General features: G+C 38.7%; 2 protein-coding genes across 4 annotated transcripts in view; one reads left to right on the forward strand and one right to left on the reverse strand.

Annotated features, from left to right (window-relative positions):
- The window catches only part of CPNE3 (copine 3), a 28,929-nt gene extending 22,348 nt beyond the window's left edge, over window positions 1-6,581 (reverse strand). The window contains exons 1-3 of one of the 3 annotated variants that reach the window (XM_066179237.1): window positions 6,473-6,581; window positions 6,224-6,325; window positions 3,654-3,712 (exon numbers count right to left, since the gene is read on the reverse strand). The gene's annotated coding sequence lies outside the window, so the exon portion shown is untranslated. Of the gene's footprint in view, window positions 1-3,653; window positions 3,713-4,230; window positions 4,361-6,223; window positions 6,326-6,472 lie in introns of those variants that run through there. The other 2 variants (XM_066179227.1, XM_066179246.1) reach the window with 2 other exon arrangements.
- Window positions 6,582-6,686: 105 nt separating this feature from the next.
- RMDN1 (regulator of microtubule dynamics 1) lies at window positions 6,687-20,436 on the forward strand. Its single transcript, XM_066179261.1, has 10 exons — window positions 6,687-6,897; window positions 7,563-7,674; window positions 10,418-10,505; window positions 11,449-11,608; window positions 12,243-12,332; window positions 12,987-13,042; window positions 15,089-15,176; window positions 16,771-16,801; window positions 18,064-18,197; window positions 20,235-20,436. The coding sequence occupies exons 1-10, from the start codon at window positions 6,778-6,780 to the stop codon at window positions 20,271-20,273; spliced, it is 918 nt and encodes a 305-aa protein (XP_066035358.1). The 5' UTR covers window positions 6,687-6,777; the 3' UTR covers window positions 20,274-20,436.
- Window positions 20,437-20,733: the final 297 nt, after the last annotated feature.

A 20,733-nucleotide genomic window follows, 5' to 3' on the forward strand; every position in this document is an offset into this window, starting at 1 on the left:
CTTAGTAAATAAACAAGAAATACTTCTTTTGCAACATTGCACACCTTAAATAATTTGCAGAGGGCACACATGCTTCATATGTAAGTCAGGACTCTTTCAAACAGCACTATCTGCTGGAGCTCTGCTCATGCTGCACAAATCCTCATCATCCCAAATCATGAAAGGAAGTCCAGCTCCACCCAATTCTCCTCACTTCTAAAAGCCTGTGTTAGCTGAAAAGCTCCCAAGGTTTAAGAGGTGGATGGTAGGGTGACTAAAGATGATAAACATCCTCAAGGATCAGTCACTGCCAGATAAGCAAGAAACCTCGTCTTGAGGACTTGATGCAATACAAAGTCTGGCAAATTGCCGACTCTCCAGGACGGTGAAAATAAATCATGGCTGCCCTAGTGCATTACCTTTTGAAGTACCATTCTACAACACATCTAGTAGGCAAACCAAGTGTAAAATATTCTAGATACATGACCGGATTATTTGAACATTTAGAATTCTGGAATAACTTTACATGGACATATTATATTGTTCAGGCTGTCGTAGAGTAAGCCACAACTGCCAGTAAGTTACAACATACACAAAGAGATTTAGTTATTCAATTAGCTAGTGTTATTAAAGTAGCTGTGCTCCACATTGGTCGTATTTAATGAAAACCTTTGCTTTTCTCAAGCTATCAACTTGCCCTCCGTGCAGGGTACCATAAAGGGAGGCAAAGCATACCAGAATGTGTGTAGATGACAGCTGTCATCCCTTTTATTGAAATAGCTTTTATGACTGCAGAAGCATATCAGGCTAAAAAAACAAAAAAAAAATCTGGACAGGAACAGACTGAAAATTAGTATATATAACATACATCTGAACTGCAGTGATGTACAATCACAAGGGATCCTCTGCCATGTCTAGGCTGCTCAACTGCATGATTAGGTCAACTAACAATATGAAAAGTCTTTCTGCTTGAGCTCTAATTATCAAAGCAAAAATCTAAGTCAAGGACTAGTCTTATCTTGCAGTTTTATAGATCAGAACGTTCTTTGAACTCCAGTGATAATTCTAATGAAGGTAAGTGGTACACATCAAACAACTGAGTCATTGTTTTCCAAAAGAAACTGCAAACATGGCATTCCACCTGGAAAGGAACAGATCTATTATCAGAATGATCTAACAGCACAGTTGGGAACTGCTAGACTGTAGCAATCCTCTCTGTGCTGCAATGTCAGAGGACAGTATTGGCTTGCCCAGATAACCTTGCAGAGCATTACAATGGCATGTTCCCAATAATAGGTGCATCCAGTCTGACAAGAAGAAATACCTAACTAAAAGACAAAAAAAATAATGAAGTGGATTTGTCACCGTCTTAAGTCACAAGTCTCAAATCTGTTCTGATGGGAATTATTGCTGTCATCAAACATTTCCTGGCCCTGTGAACTGCTAATGGCAATAGACCAAAAATCTGTAATTTTTAGATATCTCAGGGCCTAAATGGATACAGAAAAAACACAAGAAACTTGTAAATAAAGTCTATTCCTGATCAGCTAATCTTCTTGCCATAATGCTACACTTAAGAATTTTATGTCAGACAGAAAAAGGCAGAAAAGGCCATGTCTGCTGCAAGAAGCTGACAATGAAGTTATGACAAATGGATGCTTCTTCTCACTGATAGCGCTGGTAGCAACAAAATTGCTAGGGATCTTTGGCAACAAGCATATAAATATGTATTTTTTAAATCTAAAGGTAACCCTCCAGTTCTCAAGGAAACAGACCACCTCCAGGAAACAGACATTTCATACAAGGTTACAAAAGATAAGACTGTTTCACAACCTAATTTCACCACTGCATTTGAAAAAAATCCCCAAAAACCAGCTTCTCTAAAAACCCTAACTCCAAATTGGAATTCTGGCTCCTTTTTTCAGTTTGTTTACAGGCAATACAGCTGGAAAAATTGTACAGCCGATGTGCCGACAAGTAAAGTACCAGAAACAGCCAGAGTCATTCTGTATTTGAAGAATCACACAAAATCTTGAGTGTAAGCTTTATCTTCTAACAGTACAGATACAGCTGTCACTTCTTGAGTGATAGCTGTATCTATCTTGGAGGGCAGGAAGGCTCTGCAAAGGCGCCAGGCTGGATCAATGGGCCTGGGCCAGTTGCATGAAGTTCACTAATGCCAAGTACTGCACTCTGCACTTGGGTCACAACAACCCCAGGCAGCACCACAGGCTTGGGAAAGACTGACTGAAAATTGGCTCAGTGGAAAAGGACTTGGGAGTGCTGATCAACAGGTGGCTGAACATGAGTCAGTGTGTGTCTAGATGGCCAAGAAACCCAAACCCAAAGGTATCCTGGCTTGTAACAAAACTAGAGTGGCCAGTAGGACAAGGGCTGTGATTGTCCCACTGCACTCAGCAGTGGTGAGGCCACACCTTGAATCCTGTGTCCACTTCTGGACCCCTCAATTCAGGTAGGACATTGAGGTGCTGGAGCATGTCCAAAGATGGGTAACAGAGCTGGTGAAAGGTCTCAAAAACTAAATCATATGTCAAATGGCTGAGGGAGCTGGGGGTGTTAAGCCTGGAGAAAAGAAGGCTCAGGGATGAACTTACTGCTCTGGACAACTCCCTGAAAGGAGGCTGTAGCCTGCTGGGGGCTGGCCTCCTCCCAAGCAACAAGTGACAGGACAAGAAGACATAACCTCCAGCTGTGCCAGGGGAGGTTCAAGTTGGACATCAGCAGAATTTCTTCATGGAAAGTGTTGATGAGCATTGGAATGGAATGCCTAGTGAGGTGGTGGAGTCACCGCCATCAGAAATGTTCAAAAAGCATCTCATTGTGGCATTTAGTGCCATGGTCTAGTTCACAAGATGGTGATAGGTCAAAGGCTGGACTTGATGATCTTGAAGGTCTTTTTCAACCTAAATGACTCCATGATTCTCGTATTCACTATTTAGCATGCAGGAAGTAATGAGAGCATTCTGAACTAAAGTTAGGCTGATAAAACCCTAATGATCACACCATACATTTTACTGGGGATTATGCCAATCAAAAACAAAAGCAAATATTTAAGAAATCTGAGATATATGCATACATGAGAAGCATAGTTTTCTGTATGGGAAATTAATCATCTATTTATACAAGCTTTGTGATACTCTACTGAATTGGTAGCACACTGGCACGACAAGCCAGGCAACTATTTGCAGGTTGTTTCTGTAAATAAAAATCTATCATTAAGTTACATTGTCAAAGAACATGTCTAGAATTCTATTTTAAAAAAATCTATTTCAAAATTCAATTATTTTAAGCATACAGCAGCAAACCAGAGGAACATGTGTTTCTTGCATATATGTTTATATGCTTCATCAGAGTATCTTTATACCAATTATTTCATGTAAAACAAACTACGCAATGTGAATAGTATCTTAAATTGTGTGTTCTTCATTGTAATTTCTCTGTGTAGAGCCACTGACTGATTGACTACATAATTAACATTATCCACAAGAAAGAAAAACTTTTATCTCACTAAAATTTGCTGTATTTTACTGCAGAAACAAGATGCAGGTGAACACATGCTTTCGACTAATCCTTTTTACAGATGGTCTCAAGGGATGTTGTAACTCTTCACTGTTACAAATACTAGTTCTTAAAAATGAGTTACAGTAACTTACCACAGAGGTCTGCCTCCTGGCCCCTCAGCAAAAGGCAAAAGCTTCAACCAACAGTAGCACTAAAATGTGAAATGACAGGAAATTAAAACCAAGAGTTGTTATTCCCACAGAACAATCACAGTAAGAGGTTTGAAGGCATATGGTTTGAGGAACTATAGTTCCTCTTAAAATAAATAACCCGTCCAAGAGTTTTATGTGTCCATGACAGCAGCACTGTAAAGATAAGTCAAGGGAAACTCAGAGCCTTTGTTAAAGAATAATACACACTAAATACTATAAAAGTGTCCGCTAAGAAAAGTCCTTTAAGGTTTTAAGAATGAAGACACAATTACTGGTTTTGTCCTATTCATTCAATTCTATTTTTTTTCAATAAGATGTCAGTGGATTAGAGTAAGTAGATCAAAATCAGTGGGTCCCAATGTTGTTCATGCTCTAATAAATCTGTGCATCCTTACACAGCTAAACGATGACTAAGAAAAGCCCATGAAGTTACCATTCCACAATGATCCAGCACATCTCAGTATAAACAATAACAATACAATGATCCAGCACATCTCAGTATAAACAATAACAATACCTCAAAACCAACAATCATAAAATTGCACTTTACTGTAGCCCAGAGGTATTTCAAACCTTCCTGTATGCAAACCAAGAGCTCTGCAGTTAGCTGCCCTTCAGTTCTGTATCACAGCAGCTATTCTCACTCAGCATTCCCTGTGCCTTGGAGGCATCATTTGTGCTCTGCATATCCACAGGCAGTGGCTCTGAAGACAGGCACGCAGCAATCACGTTAATTCCTGCAACCACCAGATAATTGCACGTATGCTAATCACCTGCCATGAGGAATTTATAACAACCCTCCTGGGTAGGGGAACTACCAGAAGAGAACTGCCACAACTAGAACTAATTCAGCTAACTGTGCCTTTGATAAAGCACTGAGTGAAAGTGCACTTGATCCGTCACAAGATGAAATGGATCCACAGGATACAGTCTTCCTTCAAGCAGAGAACAGAGGACAAAGCAAGTGATCCAAACCAGTAAACATTATTCCTTAAACAGAAGTTTGGATCCAGCAACCAAGCCATAAATTCCTCTGCTCATAAATCCTTCAGACACTTAATAATGCCCTTTCAAAATGTCTGAGCAAAAGCATCTCATCTAAAGAAGTATTAAAGATAAACCAAAGAAATCAAACAGAATCACAGAGTTAATGAAAAAGACCTTTAAGATTATAAAAAACCACACCACAATTCTACTTCCTGCCTACTTGCCTGCACAAGCCATACCACACCTTCAAATGTCATGCTAGGAAGGGCCAATATGAATCTTTGCCTAACTGATAGAAGTAATTTTCTTGGGTTTAACAGGAACTAATGTCTACAAAGACTAAGTTGATCACATATTACTTATGTTGGAAGAGCATCCTGACTTTTACAGGAAAATAAGCAGGAAGGAAGAGAAGGTATCTCACTCCTTAACTTTGTCCCTGAAGGTATTTCCTTTAGGAAACCATATAATGACAGGATTTGTTCCTAAATCAAATTAAGGTAAAAAAAAAATTAATTCCATCACAGATATGTGTACAGTTGAGACTTTAGTTTTATTACTCCTAACACTATGGCATTCCTTTAGTGTTCAGTTCTGGAAAAATATTCCACACAAAAGAAGGCTGTACAAACACTGTGGTACCAATTTTGCTACTTTGCAATTCTGGCAGGTGACATTTAATAATAGTTTAGTTATTCGGCCTACCAGAAATAGATTTTTGCTTTAGATAGCTGAACCAAAATTAGTCTAACAGTCACCTATAATGAATCTGTACAGATTAATTTTAAGATATTTAGACATTAACACAAACATACTTGTTGCAAAACCTCTACATTCTTTCTAACACCATAATAGATAAACAAAAAAGACCTCTGTCTCTTACTCCTTGAACATCTTTCTTGTTTTTTTTTTTTTCCTTCTAATGCTTTTTGGCGTTTTGCAAGCACTTCGAAACATCTTTCCTCAGTGATTATACACATATAAAGTTAAAATTTAAAGCTCCAGCTGGAAAAAAAAAAAAAAAAAAAAAGCTGGGATTAAGCTTGACTGTATTTACCTTTACTAAACAAACTTTTTGCACCCCACAAAAACATCTTTAACTCCAACCTTTAGGGACAAAACCCTCCAGGAAAATAAATATGAGTGTTGGAGGCAGGGCAATACATATTACTTTGAGGATGCATAATGCACTTTGAAGATAGGAGTATGTAAGCAAAAGTGAAGAGGTTTCACATTTTAAAACTTTTCCCTAGTGGAAGGAGAAAGTTATGACAACACGAACATTATCTAAGATTTGTCTTGTATATATTATGCAACTACAGTGAAGAAAGAAAACAACCACCCACTCAACCAGCAGCTCAGAAAGAACAGCATGTGGTTTTCAGGAACGACGCTGACTCTCGACAGCCTCCTCTCCCAGGAATAAGGGTGCTTTTCAGAGTGGCGTTTACACCGCCAGAGAGATCGGCGCTACGGACTCAAACCTTCAGGCCTACAGCTTTAACTTCACCGAGTTCCACTACCTGCGGCACGGCGGCCGGGGCAGCGATCCCTCGATCCCCGCAGCAGTAGCAGCAGCAGCTGGCAGCGCGCTCCGTATCCCGGCGCAGGAAGCGGGGCCGCACCTGCGGGGCCGTTTCACGTGAGGAACGGCTGGGACAGCAGCCGCCCGGAGCCCTGCCCTGCCGCCCCAGCCCCGCAAGGGTCCCACTGGACGAGGCAGAGGGGCCAAGAGCTGAAGCCCGCGGGGCACGGCCGGACCCCGCCCTCACCTGCAGCGCGGCGCCTCCGGACCCCGACCCGGGCGGCCACACCCGCGCGGCCGGACACGCCCCTCCCCGGGGCGCAGGCGCAGAGCCCCCGTGCGCCCCCCTCCCGCTCCGGCCGGGCCGGGGGCCCTTCGGGCCCGGCGTGGTTCGGGGCCCGGCCGCGCAATGTCCGGCCCTCGGCACGGCGGGCTGCCCGGCCGGGCGGGCGGCCCTTGTCCTTGTGTGGCCCCGAAACCGGGCAGGGCGGCGGGGCGGAGCGGTTCCTTCGCAGGCGGGGGGCGGTGCTGGTGGCGGTGCTGGTGGCGGCGATGGCGGCGCTGATGGCGGCGCTGGCGCGGCCCTTCCGGCGCGGCTCTGCCGGCCTGGGGACAGCGCTCCGGAGAGAAGCGATGGGCGGCCTCGGCGTCCGCGGACGGCCGGGGACTCAGGTAGCCGGGGCGCCGCTCTGTGCGGGGCAGCGCGGCCGCTTTTAGGGAATGGAATGTGCGGCGCAGGGAGGCTGGGGAGTCACCGACCCTACAGGTGTTTAAGGGTAGACTGGACGTGGCGCTCAGTGCCGTGCTGTGTTTGACGTTTGACGTGGCTCGGTCGTAGGTTGGACTCTGTGATCTCGGAGCCCTTTTTCAACCTAATTCACTCTTAATTCCCACGGGGTGTGGCCGCCGCTCGCCTCCGCCGAGCCGCTCCGCCGGCATGAGGGAGGCGGGTGGAGGCTCCGGCATCGCGGGGCGTAGTTTGTTTGTGCGAAACCGGTTTGATTGTTTGTTTGTTTGTTTGTTTGTGCGAAAACTGAGCCCGGGGCTCGTTTGTGCAGTATAGATTTGATTTTTGCGTCTAACCTTATGTTTGCTCCGTACATAAGGTTTATGCTCAGTCTAGTGCTCTGTTCGTGTTTTCAGGCGTAATCGTGAGCTCCTGTTGAATATACTTAAAATACTCACTCGATGGAGTTTTGTCTTATAAAGGTTTTTTAACATTTTAAAGTCTTTTTTTTTCTCAGAATTTGAAATATAACTGGTCATGCAGACAAGAAAAACTTACTTTAAGTCGGAGTGATAATGTTCATTAATATCTATCTTTTGATCCTACACAGATGCTTAGAAAAAGCCTCCAGAAGGGGGTTGTGCTTTCAGCAGGGTCCCTTTTGGTTTATGAAGCTCATAAGCTGATTTCTGGCTTTGCTGAGGTTCATGCAAGCTTCAAAGGTAATATTTTTAATTTTTGAAGTATTTTGGTTATTCCAGTGTGCAATTTAAAATTTTTAGTGCCAAAATTATGGAGGAAAATGGTGTCCTGCTTTTGATTTTTCCCATTAAGACTGCATGCAGTGTCGTTTCATGACAGGATGCTTTTGGATTGGGTATGGGTGGTGTGGTAGCACTTCAACAAGTGATTATTTCAGGTGGAACCGAAAGCAGATTAGTAGCTCATCTTGTCAGGGATAGAACACGTGCACAACGTGGATAATAATTAATTTGTTGCCTAGTCTTTAATTAAATCTTTTTGAAAAGATAGGGGTCTGTTAGGTGTGCAGACCAAAACTTAATCTATTTCTAGAAATTTTAGCTAGTCCAGGTTTTCAGTGTGAACACTGTGTGATTTCTGTTTAATCTATTTGAGCAACACTGAGATAGTTCTTCCTATGAAATTGAGAAATGTCTTCTGCTTCTGTAACACTAAAAGAGGGAAGCAAAGGCTTGCTTTACCTACTAGAAAACTATTTAACAAGTGGTAAAATGTTTTTTTTTTTTTTTTGTATCCTTTGAATAAGAATGGTCTCACTGTGGAAAGGACAGTAACAATATCTTAAAAGGGGATATTGTTGCAGGCTTAAAAGTTGTCTGTCCAAATAAGGATTTTCAGAGTAAGCCTGACTGAAAGGAAAAGCAGCCTAAACTGGATGTGTGCTCACTGTGTTGTTGAGGTACTAGCCAGTTCAGGTGACCTGTTTCTCTGTGTCTCAAAAAGAGGAACATCTTAGATGTTTATGCAGATAGAAATAAAAATTCAGATAATAAATTTTGGAATGGATAAGGAACTGTTTCGTGTGCTATAGCAGAAGGAGCATCAGTGAGTAGATTTGAAATAGCTACTCAATACACAATTAAGAAATAATAATAATGAGGAATAAAGAATTCATAATTTCTCATGAGGAACATAAATAACACTGCTTAGTTCCCTTTGCTCTTTTCAGTGCTCCCATGTGAATCTGACATTTACATTCCCAAGAAAAGCAATGCTGACAGGCTTTCTATACAAGACAGGTAGTACATATGGTTAAAATAAGGGCAAAATAGAAAAAACCTGAAAAATAAAGTAATAAAAATATAATAATTTGCATAAAACACCTTGTGGAAAATGCATTCAGAAGTTTTGAGTTTTGAGCATTTAGTCATTAGATATGTTAGTAGTGTTCAGGTCAGCAAGCAAACATAACTGTTTAGTGAAGATCATACTGAAGATGTACCATGAAGCTCATTTTGGATACTAAAATCCAAAGTCCACATAGACCATTATCTTATCTTTGAAAAGAAGACATTTAGAGACAGCAAGGTTAAAAATTATCCAGAATGCATTGATTTATATTGTAGGATCTTTTTAAGCTGAAGAGGAGGCTTTTGTGTTCAGTAGCCTTCAGTGTTTTGCTTCTTCTGTAAAGAAAACTGTGCTGACTTTAAATGTGGCTACCATATTTAGTAGTTTAACTTGAAACCGTATTAGCTTAACTTGAAAAAGGAAACCTTATAAACATGATAGATTTTTATGAAAGGGATTAGAGCTTATGTTTTGACCTCTAAGTTTGATCATGGACCCAGGAGTAATACCAAAGGGATAATAAGCATAGGTAGAAGGTCTGTAAAAACTTAGATAAGGCTTTTGACTTAAAAGATAAATTATTAATGTTTTAATGTTGGCAGAAGTGTAAACTTGAAGTTTGTTCTTCTCCTGTGAAGTTATACATGTCAACAAAATTACCTATCTGCTTTCCTGTGGGTATTTTTTCCTTCTAATTCCATCTTTTTTCATGTGATAATCCTCTATATTGTGGTGTTTGATAGTTCAATCCTGTACCCTCTTCCAAGTACTATATTTATTTATATATTATTATATTTATACATTACTATATTCCTCCAGTTGTGGAAATTATATTCCCCCTCTACTGTTGTGTTTCAGCGTATTTTCTAGAAAAAGAAAGTATAATAAAAATAATGGTACTTAGTTCATAAATGGATATTCTAGAAAGCCAATTCTGATTTGCTAAATTATTTTTGCTATTAGAATCTTGAACACATAGGAGTTTCAGTAGATTAATTGTATTTTTTTGGGTTGTATTTGGAAAAATCCTAAGGACTTCAGTCAGAAAACATTCAAGCAACATTTTGTTTTGGCTTGTGAGTAAATAATGGGACCCACTCAAACTGCAGTAATGTTCTTGCAAAACTGTGGAGCCATATTGAGAATGAAGAATATTTTTAAAAGTTGGGGTTTTTTTCATTGTTATTGTAAGATTTATGTTCTCTACATATACTAATGAAGGGGCTTTGTTACTCTCAACTCTCTACTGTGCTTGCTTTCCAAATCAGTCCATTTTCTGTTCATTTTTTTTCTTTTCTGCTATTTGCTCAAGTTAAAAAAATAACTTAATTCTAGTAGTCTGATGCACTGAGAAAAACACCTTGGAATGTTCAATCTGTCCAGCAACCAAAGCTGTCTTGCTGGAAGCTGTTGTAGTTTCACTGGAGAGGCACCAATTATCATCCTCCTTGTGCATTGTACATGTTGCTTACTCAGTCCTGCTGTGCTTGTAAGTTTGAAATGATGGCCTAAAAATGAGCTACATCATTTTCAGCTAAATTTTCTTGCTCTAAAATGTTTTGGTTTGGGTGATGATGTCTTAATTAACTGTAATTTGTTCTTCTGTTTCCACAATTTTAATTCCTTCGTAAGTGGAAGATGTGATAGAACAAGCAGACTACCTGTATGGGAGTGGAGAAACTGAAAAGCTGTATCGGTTGCTGGTTCAGCATAAAAATAGGTACTTCATTGCCTTGGGACATTACTGTGGCTTCTTTTCTGTGCTCTTCTGTATCAGTTTTTCAACTTATATTCTCATTGTGGAATGCTGGAGAACCTATTTTTCACCCTTATGTAAGTAGGAAAGAAGGACTCGTGATCTTATTCATCATAATGGAAAAATGAATGAAGAAAGAACTGATAGTTGTAGAAAGGTGAGGGTTAACCCTCAAGTTTTTCAGTCATGGTTGTGTGATTTTTTACTCTAAGAATCCCTTAAAATACACCTCAAAATTCTGAAAGACTCCAAAGTCTCTATTAAATTAGTAAGCCAGTGGTTGTTATCTAAAGTATAGTGAAGTGTGTAAGCAGTATTCCAAAATAGTATGTTAACAAAATAAAATTTAAGATCCATAAGCTTGGACTGTAACCTACAATATGCCATTTGATAAAGTGATATAAATAAATACATAAATGTACAGGTTATGTGCTGGTGGTACAGCTAATCTCTGGTTTTTTTCACTGTGTTTCTAGGAAGAGTTTAATAATTTAATAATTATTTTAAAAGATGCATAATGATTTAAGTATTCCAAGTAAACATTAATTCAAATCAGCAGAGTGCTGGCAAAAATACCATCTAGCTAAGGACAGGGTAACCCTTGTTTTCCTTCTGGTCTTCTGATATTTTGAGTGGTACCATTGAGGTTTCTTAAATCTGATCTTTTGTTTGAGAAAACAAAAAGCTTTCCTGCAGGTGTGTTTGCTCTGCAGACCAGAATGGCAGAACAGAGATATTGTCAGACAGGCTTTTGTTTGCTGTTTGTTACCTTGGGGTTGTACATAGCATTGCATGACAGATGGATTCACTGTTGTCCTATCACCCACTTGAGACATACTTTAAAAGACTCCTTTTTGTTTTGTTCCCCTGATTGCCTTAAAACATCAGTGTTTCTGTTCCTAACCAGCGATGATGCAGAGTTGTTATGGCGGCTGGCACGGTCATCACGGGATCTGGCTCAGCTTGGTAGCACTTCTGCAGAGGAGAAGAGACAGCTGACTTATGACTCCCTTGAGTATGCAAAAAAAGCACTTGAAAAAAATGAAGCAAATTTTGCAGCACACAAGGTGAGCCATGCAAAATAACTGAAATCTTGTCTGTTGATTTCTGCCTACAGAAAACACAACAAATGTCATTGTGCTGTTTTAGAAAACTTCAGCATAATTTAACTTTTCCATTGAGAATGAATGAGACTTCTAGTTCTTCCTGACGTTTTTGGAGTTCAGACTTTTCCAGGTAAACGTCCCTCTAGGGACACAGAAACATTCTGTGTGTGCAGGACCGTGGAAAGAAGTGACTGATCAGTGTGATTACAGCTGATGTAATCAGCTCCTCCTGCCCCAGTGTAGCTTTAAAAATGTTGTACATCCCACATTCAGTGTGCCTTTTCTGGGCTCTGTAGAATTTCACTGGAAATATTTCAGGCCCTGGCTGACCTTTTTTTTTTGTGCTGCTTTTCTCATAAGCAAAGAGGTAGCAAAATGTAGTCACTTGCCTTGGTATCTTGGATCAGAAGGGGACATTGATTCCCATTACCCATGCAGACCAGCAGCTTGCTCTGATGTTGATTGAGCTGTTCACAGCAAACACTTATTGCTTGTCATTGTTTGTGGTGGTGGCAGTTGTTCCGGTTGCAAGTTTTTTAAAATGTACTGTCAATGTAATGCTGTATTTAATGTTTTATTTTGGTTTTCCATACAGTGGTATGGAATTTGCCTCAGTGATGTTGGAGACTATGAAGGAATCAAGACTAAGATTGGAAATGCTATTATCATCAAAGAGCATTTCCAGGTAATGCAGTTTTTTTGCATATAACAAGAATAATGTGTCTAGTATGGAGATTGTGTGACAGCTGGTAACTAATTTTTGGTGGAATATTGAAAGCATAGTTCTGTTCAGACTTCCTAGTAGCACTTTGTTTTTTGGGTTACTGTGACATATGCTCCAGAAATGCCCCAGAAACAAGGAGTACAAATTTTATCCTGCAGTAAACTAAGTCGCTTTAGAAGGGAGTCTTGAAATAGCTGAAGTGCTTTAGACACCTCTTAGAATTAGGATTCAGTTGTAGCTGTGATACTGAGAAGTGGCAGTGTGGGTGTCCTTTTAACTGTGGATTATGTAACATAAAGGACAAATACTGAAGAAGATAAAGAACTCCTAATTTTATATCACCAGAGATTATATCAAAATCTGAACATGCCAATTCTCAAATGCAACTTTTAATAACCAACTAAAGAGAAGTGTTTAGACATCTGTCAGTGTCATGAGATTTTTGGAGGTGAGCTAACTTGTGCACTGAATAAACAGTGTATTGCCTTGAAATTCTACACACCACAGTCTGGTTTAATTTACAGTAGGATAACAAGTCTATTTTTAAATGTATTTTAATCCATACATCAGAACAACTTCTTTACACACTCTGTTATTTTTTTCTCCCTGCACCAGAGAGCCGTTGAACTGAATCCGAAAGATGCTACAACAATTCATCTTATAGGGGTTTGGTAAGATGTATTTTCAAACTAAACTTAGCACATGGCACAGAAAAATGCAAGAGTATAAAATATCTTGCACAAATTGCAGAACTGCTTGGAATAATTTAGAGTGTACTTGTAATGCTTGATGCAAGCATGAAAACATGCTGAACAGATATAGAGCGTCATGCCTTGGAAAAGTCTGGCTATTCTTATGCAGTTGTAAAAGATGAAAAATAATTGTTCATTTAATTTATTTAAATGGACCTATTAAAAACTCCTTTTGCAGATGTTAAGTTTGCTTCATAGAATTCATAGTGGGCATCAGTGATAGCAAGTAGTAGCTCATTTTGTTCTCAAGTATGAATGGAGTCAAAACTCAGCACTGACTTTACACTGAATTTCAGTGATGGCTGCAACTTAATACATTCCGTGAAAAGCTGTCAAAAAGGAAATGTATTCCTAAAATATTTCTGTTACTATCTGTCAGGATACAGTATTTTAAAAGTTACATTAAATAAAGGGAGCTTTTAAATTCCTATGCACTAACCAAAAATCATTGAAACTGAATTTACTGCTCAGTGAAAGTGATACTAAGAGTTACTGTTACATAGCAGGCAAATGGACTGGAAATGGAACTTTCCCTACTAACCAGGGTACTCTATGCAAGTGGTGTGATGGAAAGCAATGTAATTATGTGTTACTGAGAGACTCCAGACAGCACTTTTGGTTATTTGTCTGAAAAAGACCAAAGGTGTTACATTGTTTTACTGGTGATCTCTATTGAGAGATTGAAAATAAAGAAAGGCAATGCATTTTCAGCTTAAAAAAATACTAAAACCCACAGTCAAATTTTCTATTTTTTTTTTTTTTTTTGATTCTGAGTATCAAAGAAAACTATAACTCTCCAGAGTTTTTTACTAGTTCGGAAACTTTGTTTTTTCAGCATCCACCATTCATTCCCACATGATTAACAATTGCAATAGTCCAGATTTTTAAGCAGAAGTATATGCTACCAACTGACTAAGCCTCAAAGTCCATTTTGAGATAGGAAGCTTGTTCTGGAAAGCACTTAAGATATTATTCCTAAGGAAAATTAGAAAAGATGATCAAAAATGTTAGATTAATACTGCTTTTGGCTCAAATATTCCCATGTTGTATATTTAAATATACTTAAACTCATTACTGAATTCCAGAGCCCCATTTAGTATCAGCCAGTTCTTGAGTATTTTTTCTTTCTAATCTGTCCTGGAGTGAATCTCTTTCTGATAAGACACATCTAATGACAGAATTTCAGCTCTGCCTGTATATTCCATGTCTTGCCCCCCTCTCCTCCAAACATTTACAGTTACTAATTTTTCACCTCCTCTACAGTGCTCTATTTTACACAGTGAATAACAATTGTGATCTCATTGTGGGAGGCTGCTAAAGTGAAAAACATTGTTTAATGTTTGCACCCAGAATGTTCTGTGCACTTGAAATGCTTCAATAAAAATGTTTAATCCTTCCAGCACCATTAAGCTAGGTGACTGACTGATTACCTGTGTTATTTAGTAAATAGAAAAAACAGCATAACATGGCTTAGCCTAGAGCACAGTGGTTTGATTCTTGAATTTATTTTCATTCTTATAGATCAGAGTCTCAGGAATGTACTGCAGATCTACTCTATATTAATAATTGAGAAAAGCAAAGTAGTGTTGAGGTAAGGCAATGACATTACTCAGTTGTGCTGTTTTTGCAAATACATTAGAACAAAATAAACATAAATCATTAAAATAATTCAAGCTCAAAATCTGTCTTATGCTTAGTAATTGTCCCAGTTTTAGCTAATGTAGTTAGTTCCCAGTAAAACACACACCAAAACTTCTTTAGTTTCTTTAGCAGCTTCAGACATCTTGCTATTTTCTTCTACAGATGTAAGAATGCGCTTATAGCACTTGCAGTGTGTCTGCAGTTTTGACTCCTGAAATCAACAGTTATAACATCCAGTTTTAATCTCCAACAACAATTATGAGACTGTTGCTTGAAAACAAGAGAAATGTGAAGGGTAGATATAAATGTTTCTTTTTTCTTCAGGTGTTACTCCTTTGCTGAGATGCCATGGTACCAAAGAAAAATTGCTGCAACGCTGTTTGCCACACCACCGACCTCCACGTTTCAAGAGGTACAATATGAAAATATTTCATACAGATTGTTATTCCCCCCACAAAGTTGATGATGCACTTTTTACTTATTTTCCTGACAAAGCTGACTATGAGTATGGAATAACCATGGAGTTGTGAGTTTACAACTGTCAATAATAAAATGAGAATATAAGAAGAGAGTGAGGGGTATCTAAAATCATAAAAACCTTTAATTTTCTTCAGCTGTAGCACACACAGAATAGTGTAAATCATTTTGTGTAGTTCCTGCACGAGAACATAATAAACTATATGTACCTTAGTTTGTATTTACTGTTGTGCTCTGTTGCAGTTAATTGTCTGTACTAGTCCAGTGCTAATGATTTATATGGTGGTGTTATGCCATGTTCTTATTTGCTAGTTGTAATAGAATTTGTCCCCTTGTATTAAATGCAAAAAGCAGCAGCTTGCTTTGTTACTTAAGATGAACAAATACCCTTTCATTCTCTGGTCACATACGGTGTGGGGTTTTTTTCAGTTTGAAAGTACTTTTGTTCCTATTTTCTATGAAGATTCCTGCTGTCATACACCCTAAAACATACTATCCAGATGTTTATCCTTTAAAATAGTGTTTTTAAACCTTGTGTGTCAAAACCAGTGTGCATCTTATTTAAACACCCACACATATATAGAAACTTGACAAATAAACTGGTAGTAATCTTTGTTTAGAGCAACCAATAACTGCTTTGTTCTCTTAAAGGGGGGGACTGGAGTCACTAGAAAGTAATTGTAGCAGGCTGCTTGCTGTTACAGAAACCAATTTAAGAGTTGATTGAAAAAGGAATAAAACTTTTTAATGGAATGTCAAGCTTGTAAGTTTTGCTGAAAAACCACTCTCAGAAGAATACAAAGCGTCAGCCCGGATTTCAAATACTGCCAGAATAATGCAGCAGTATTCAGTTCTGTAGCACTTAAACTCACTGAAGAAGCAAACTTGTACTGGTAAGATTTCTGCAGTTTCAGTACAAAATCCGTTTTGTAGATACATCCACACTTTCAAGTTCTCTGAGAGTTTTTTCCCCTCCAGCTACTACTATTATGAAAATGTAGGGATGGACTGAAATTTCATATGTGCTGGATGGGAAACTTGTTGAAAATGTGTGGATATCATAGATGTTCATCCTCATGTAAGAGGAGGTGCTCTATGGGAGTCAGTTCTCTCTCAAATATTTATTAATGATCCAAATCATAAGATTTGTTTCATCTATTAAATTTATACATGAGAAATGGATGGAGGAAACTGCAGATTTTCCAGGTAGTACAAACAAAATTCAAAATTTATTTTGACAAGTTGAATTGAAAAAACACAATCCAGTTTGGTAGGAACAAATAGGAGGTACTACACTTAGGAAAAAGTGGTAGGGGGATAGTTGGGTAAGTACTGGTTCTTTTGAGATGATGTCAAATCTAACTGTACATTGAATGAGAACCATCAGTAGCATGCTGAATTAATAAAAATGAGACATTAAAAAAATCATGGACAGGAACTCCTTCTTCAAGTATGTGCATAAGGCTTTAGTTTGGCTATTGTGTTGAGTTTATTCTCCACTTTAAAGAATACAACTTTGTTTTTTACAGGCTCTTCGTTACTTCCACATGGCAGAAGAAGGTAAGACTTGTGGCTTGTTTTGACCGAAAAATACTTTTTTGGATTGATGACTTGCAGTAAACCTCTGGCTATCAGTATTACCTTAATAACTATAGCCACCAAACCCAAAACGGTAGCATATGATCAGCTGATAAATGTGGTGTGCCAGTCAGCACACTGGGCTGTTACATTGCAACATTTTATCAGAGATAATAAAAGTATGTTACACACTTAGTATACATCATTTACAGTGTAACATGAAGGTTTTTTCAGAGTAAATACTAAAGTGAAATTTGTACCGTCCTGAGAATAAAGTACTCTTCCCTAAGGAATTCAACAGGAGCACAAAGAGGCAGAAAAATAGAAAAAGGGGATTGTGTGTTACTTTTTCAGAATTCTCATAGGAGTTCAAAAGTCCTCTGTATTCTAAGTAGAAAACAAAAAGACAGATATTTTATTATTTCAGAAGGTATTATGATCAAAGGGCCAATCTGATAGTTAAACTCTTCACATGATATCAAATAAAATAGGAAGTGTTATTTTTCCAGGAGTGAAGCCATAAGCAAAACTCAGTAGCTGAAAGATAAAGGAAGACAAGGGAAGAGAGTGTTCTATGAAAGATTTGTACATAGTTAAATTATTGAAGATTAGAGGAAAGCCTCATAGTGTATCTTCCTGAGTGTCAAGTATTGCAGCTGTGAACTGGAACACTGAACTTCATCTCAAAATTTGCCTCCAAAACACCTCCGTGTGTTTTGAAACCTGACCTTAAATCCAGCAATAGGGAAAGCCTGTGCTATAAGCAGGAAGAGCAGGCAAGATTGGTCTTTAATAGTGAATGATGCTTTATAAAAGCAAGGTTTAAATCTCTCCTTAAAAAATGTTCAGTGTGGATGCAAATAGTTTTGTTTTCTTCTGTGCCCCAAAAACTAAGCTGGTATCTGTATGTGCTAGGAAATGTGCCCTAGTTTTCCTTGCCTATACCTGCTAAGCTGGTTGCATTGCATTTTCTGGACTAGGTCCAGGAAAGCCCAAAACCTGCAGAGCAAAGCTGTTATGCATTAAGTTCACTGCTTTGCTCTTTGTGAGGAATCTAGTGTCATTTAGTATATTAACTAGCAAGCTGCTAGGTAATATAATTGTTTGAGACAAAAATCTAGCAAGTGGAAATTTTTACATTGGCTTCTTTCTGATCCAAAGCCAAACTATGTTTTCTGAAACAAGTATCAAAGTATAGTATGCTGCTAATTCTCATCTAAAGTTTTTCTCCTGTCTCTATGCAGCTGATCCAAATTTCTACAGCAAAAATTTGCTCTTTTTGGGGAAAACATACTTGAAGTTAAACAATAAGAAGATGGCTCTTCTGTGGTTAAGCAAAGCAAAGGAGTATCCTGCACAGACAGAGGAGGACAAACAGGTGGGAGGTTAAGAACTATAATCATACAGTCATATATTGTGTCCAGCATGAATGACATCATGGCAGTAGAATGTTTTTTTAAATTAATTCAGGGGAAGTTGTAGTTCAGCATCTTTAATTCAGAATCACATCAACACCAAAAAATTCTAGTATGTTACACTAACCATCTCTGAAAACAGTGGTTGGAAATGCTCTGTTTTATTCATAGCAGAGAACTGTTACCCTTTCTTCTTCATGGTAGTTTCACAGTACTTACAATGACCCAGCCTTAGCTGTGTTGCTGAAGTTCAGGCAGGCACCTGCACTAACCTGTTTCTGTGTGAACACAGATTCACTTTTCATATGCCTGAAATGGGTAAGGTAGGAATTACGTTTTGGAATAGCTCAAAATCATATGAACGCAAGGAAGAATCCAAGCCAGATGTACCAAAAGCTTAACATTGCTGTCCTTTTCAGGCCCCTAGGGAGAGATTCAGATGATCTGAGTAAGACAAACTAATGTATCTTCAACAGCAAATCTGCAGTGCTAGATGACATGAGCCACTTAATTACCCTTTGAAACTGTGCAGAAGGATTCTGGTTTGGAGGGTAGGCATCTGCTTCCTACTTAAACATTCACAGTAGGAGAAGTAATCCATTAGACTTGTTCATACCTGATAATGCATTCAGTAGAAACCAAAGCAATGGCAGTTACCTTTCAAAAACAATCCTGTTAAGCATCAGAACAAAGCCTCATTTGCATTTGATTTTTCTTACGGTTGATTGGCATCTATTTCATTTAGCATTAAGCTGCAGTTGAGATGCACATTCTGAATGTCCATACTACACTCTGAAGGTCCAAAGTAAGAAATACTTTGGTAGGATTTTGCATTTCACACCTCAGAAAAAACAGTACTGAGGTAGTGTTTCAGAATCCCTCTGCAGATTCGCTACTAAGCTTCAAACTGTTTCTTCCAAAAGTAACATCTTTGGAAATGTGTCTTACATTCCTCCAGTGCCTTGCAAAATGTTTAGGAATTTATTAGCCTAAAGGAGTAGTGGTTTCAAGTGTGTAAGAAAATGGTCAGTTCTTCTGACAGTTAATAGTAACTGGAGCGAAACATGAAACCAGTGATCCCAAAAACTTGTCTTTCTTTAGGAACTGTACAAAAAGTATAGTCAGGAGTGAATTCTGTGCAGTAGCCAAGTTGTTAAACCACTGATCTGCTTCAGCTACTTGTGGCCTCCTGGTACATCTATTTCCTAATCTCTTGGAAAAGTGTAGAGCAGCTGAACTGACAAAGGTGGCATTCTCCCCATTCTCTGGGTGAATATGTAAAATGCAAAATTCATTGGGAACTAGCCTTGATAGTGCACTATGAAGGAAACTGACCTGTGCAAAGACATCTGAATTCTTGCCTCAGCATAACTAGGTTTTCTGAACATTTGTTAATGCAGATACTCAGAGGTATCTGGCTTACGCTGTTTGCATGGCTTGCTGTGTCATCACCAGAAGTTTGTTGGGTTAGAGGTTTTTTTGTGGTTTGAGGTGGGAGGAGAGGGTGTTAAGATTTTTTTGCTGTTTAGTTCAGTTTCTTGTTGGGGGGTGTTTTAATATGTTAGATCATATTAAAATCTTATTAGCCTTTAACCAGAAACCTTAGGCCAACAGAGCCTCACAAAGGGTCTCACACTTCTTAGTCACTGTCTAGTGTTGAAAACCCTCAGTTGGCTGGGTATGGTCAGAGGTAGGACAACTTCCTGCATGCTACTATTGGACTGCAGCAAATAAATTACTAGTATCTGTATTCAACACAAATAAACTTCTTTTATGTAGTAAGTTTATTTATGAATTACACTGAAGACACTGGTTTAAGTGTTTTATTCCTATTTATATTTCATGTTTTGCACATCTTACACTATGGAAGAAAAATTACTTGTCCTAGGACTGTTCTGATTTACACAACTGCAGTGAAACATTTGGGTGCCTGTGAGGGAAGTTTTGGTATAAGAGCCTGTAACTACCTGGGACTGTGATGTTACATTTATTTCTTTCAGGTGCAGAAAGAAGCTTTGGAGCTGCTTAATTCTATATAAGAAGAAACAAGATAATGGGAATTCAGTGCCTCAGGTTTGCGCAGCATAGGAAAAAGGCCCCAAATACTACTTTGGTTTACTGAAGCTGTTACTAAAAGTACAGCTCAGACCTTCTGTCTCCCTCTCATTTCTATTAAACTCTGAACTGGAAGATCTGTTTCAATACGTGATCCTGTCTGTTCATTTACATGGGAATGAAGGGGCTTCATTCACCTGCAGGGTCTATAGTTAGACAGAAAAGGCTGGAAGAGTAATAGCATGGGGTTTTAATTAAGTTTTTTACACTTTTAAGCTACAAGTTATTTATAAGGAATAATGAGAAATGTGACTAGCATAAGTTTAAAGAAAGGAGGGACAGGGCTATGACATATTATCATCCTGCAGTTTTTTCTACAGTGTTTTCCTGTGAGGTTCAATGGCTTTCAAGAGTAATAAATGCTCCTACAGATTTATCATTAAG

Source organism: Chamaea fasciata, unplaced genomic scaffold (assembly GCF_029207755.1).
Source record: "Chamaea fasciata isolate MVZ Bird 193981 ecotype frontalis unplaced genomic scaffold, bChaFas1.0.hap1 SCAF_1, whole genome shotgun sequence".
Lineage (NCBI taxonomy): Eukaryota > Metazoa > Chordata > Aves > Passeriformes > Sylviidae > Chamaea > Chamaea fasciata.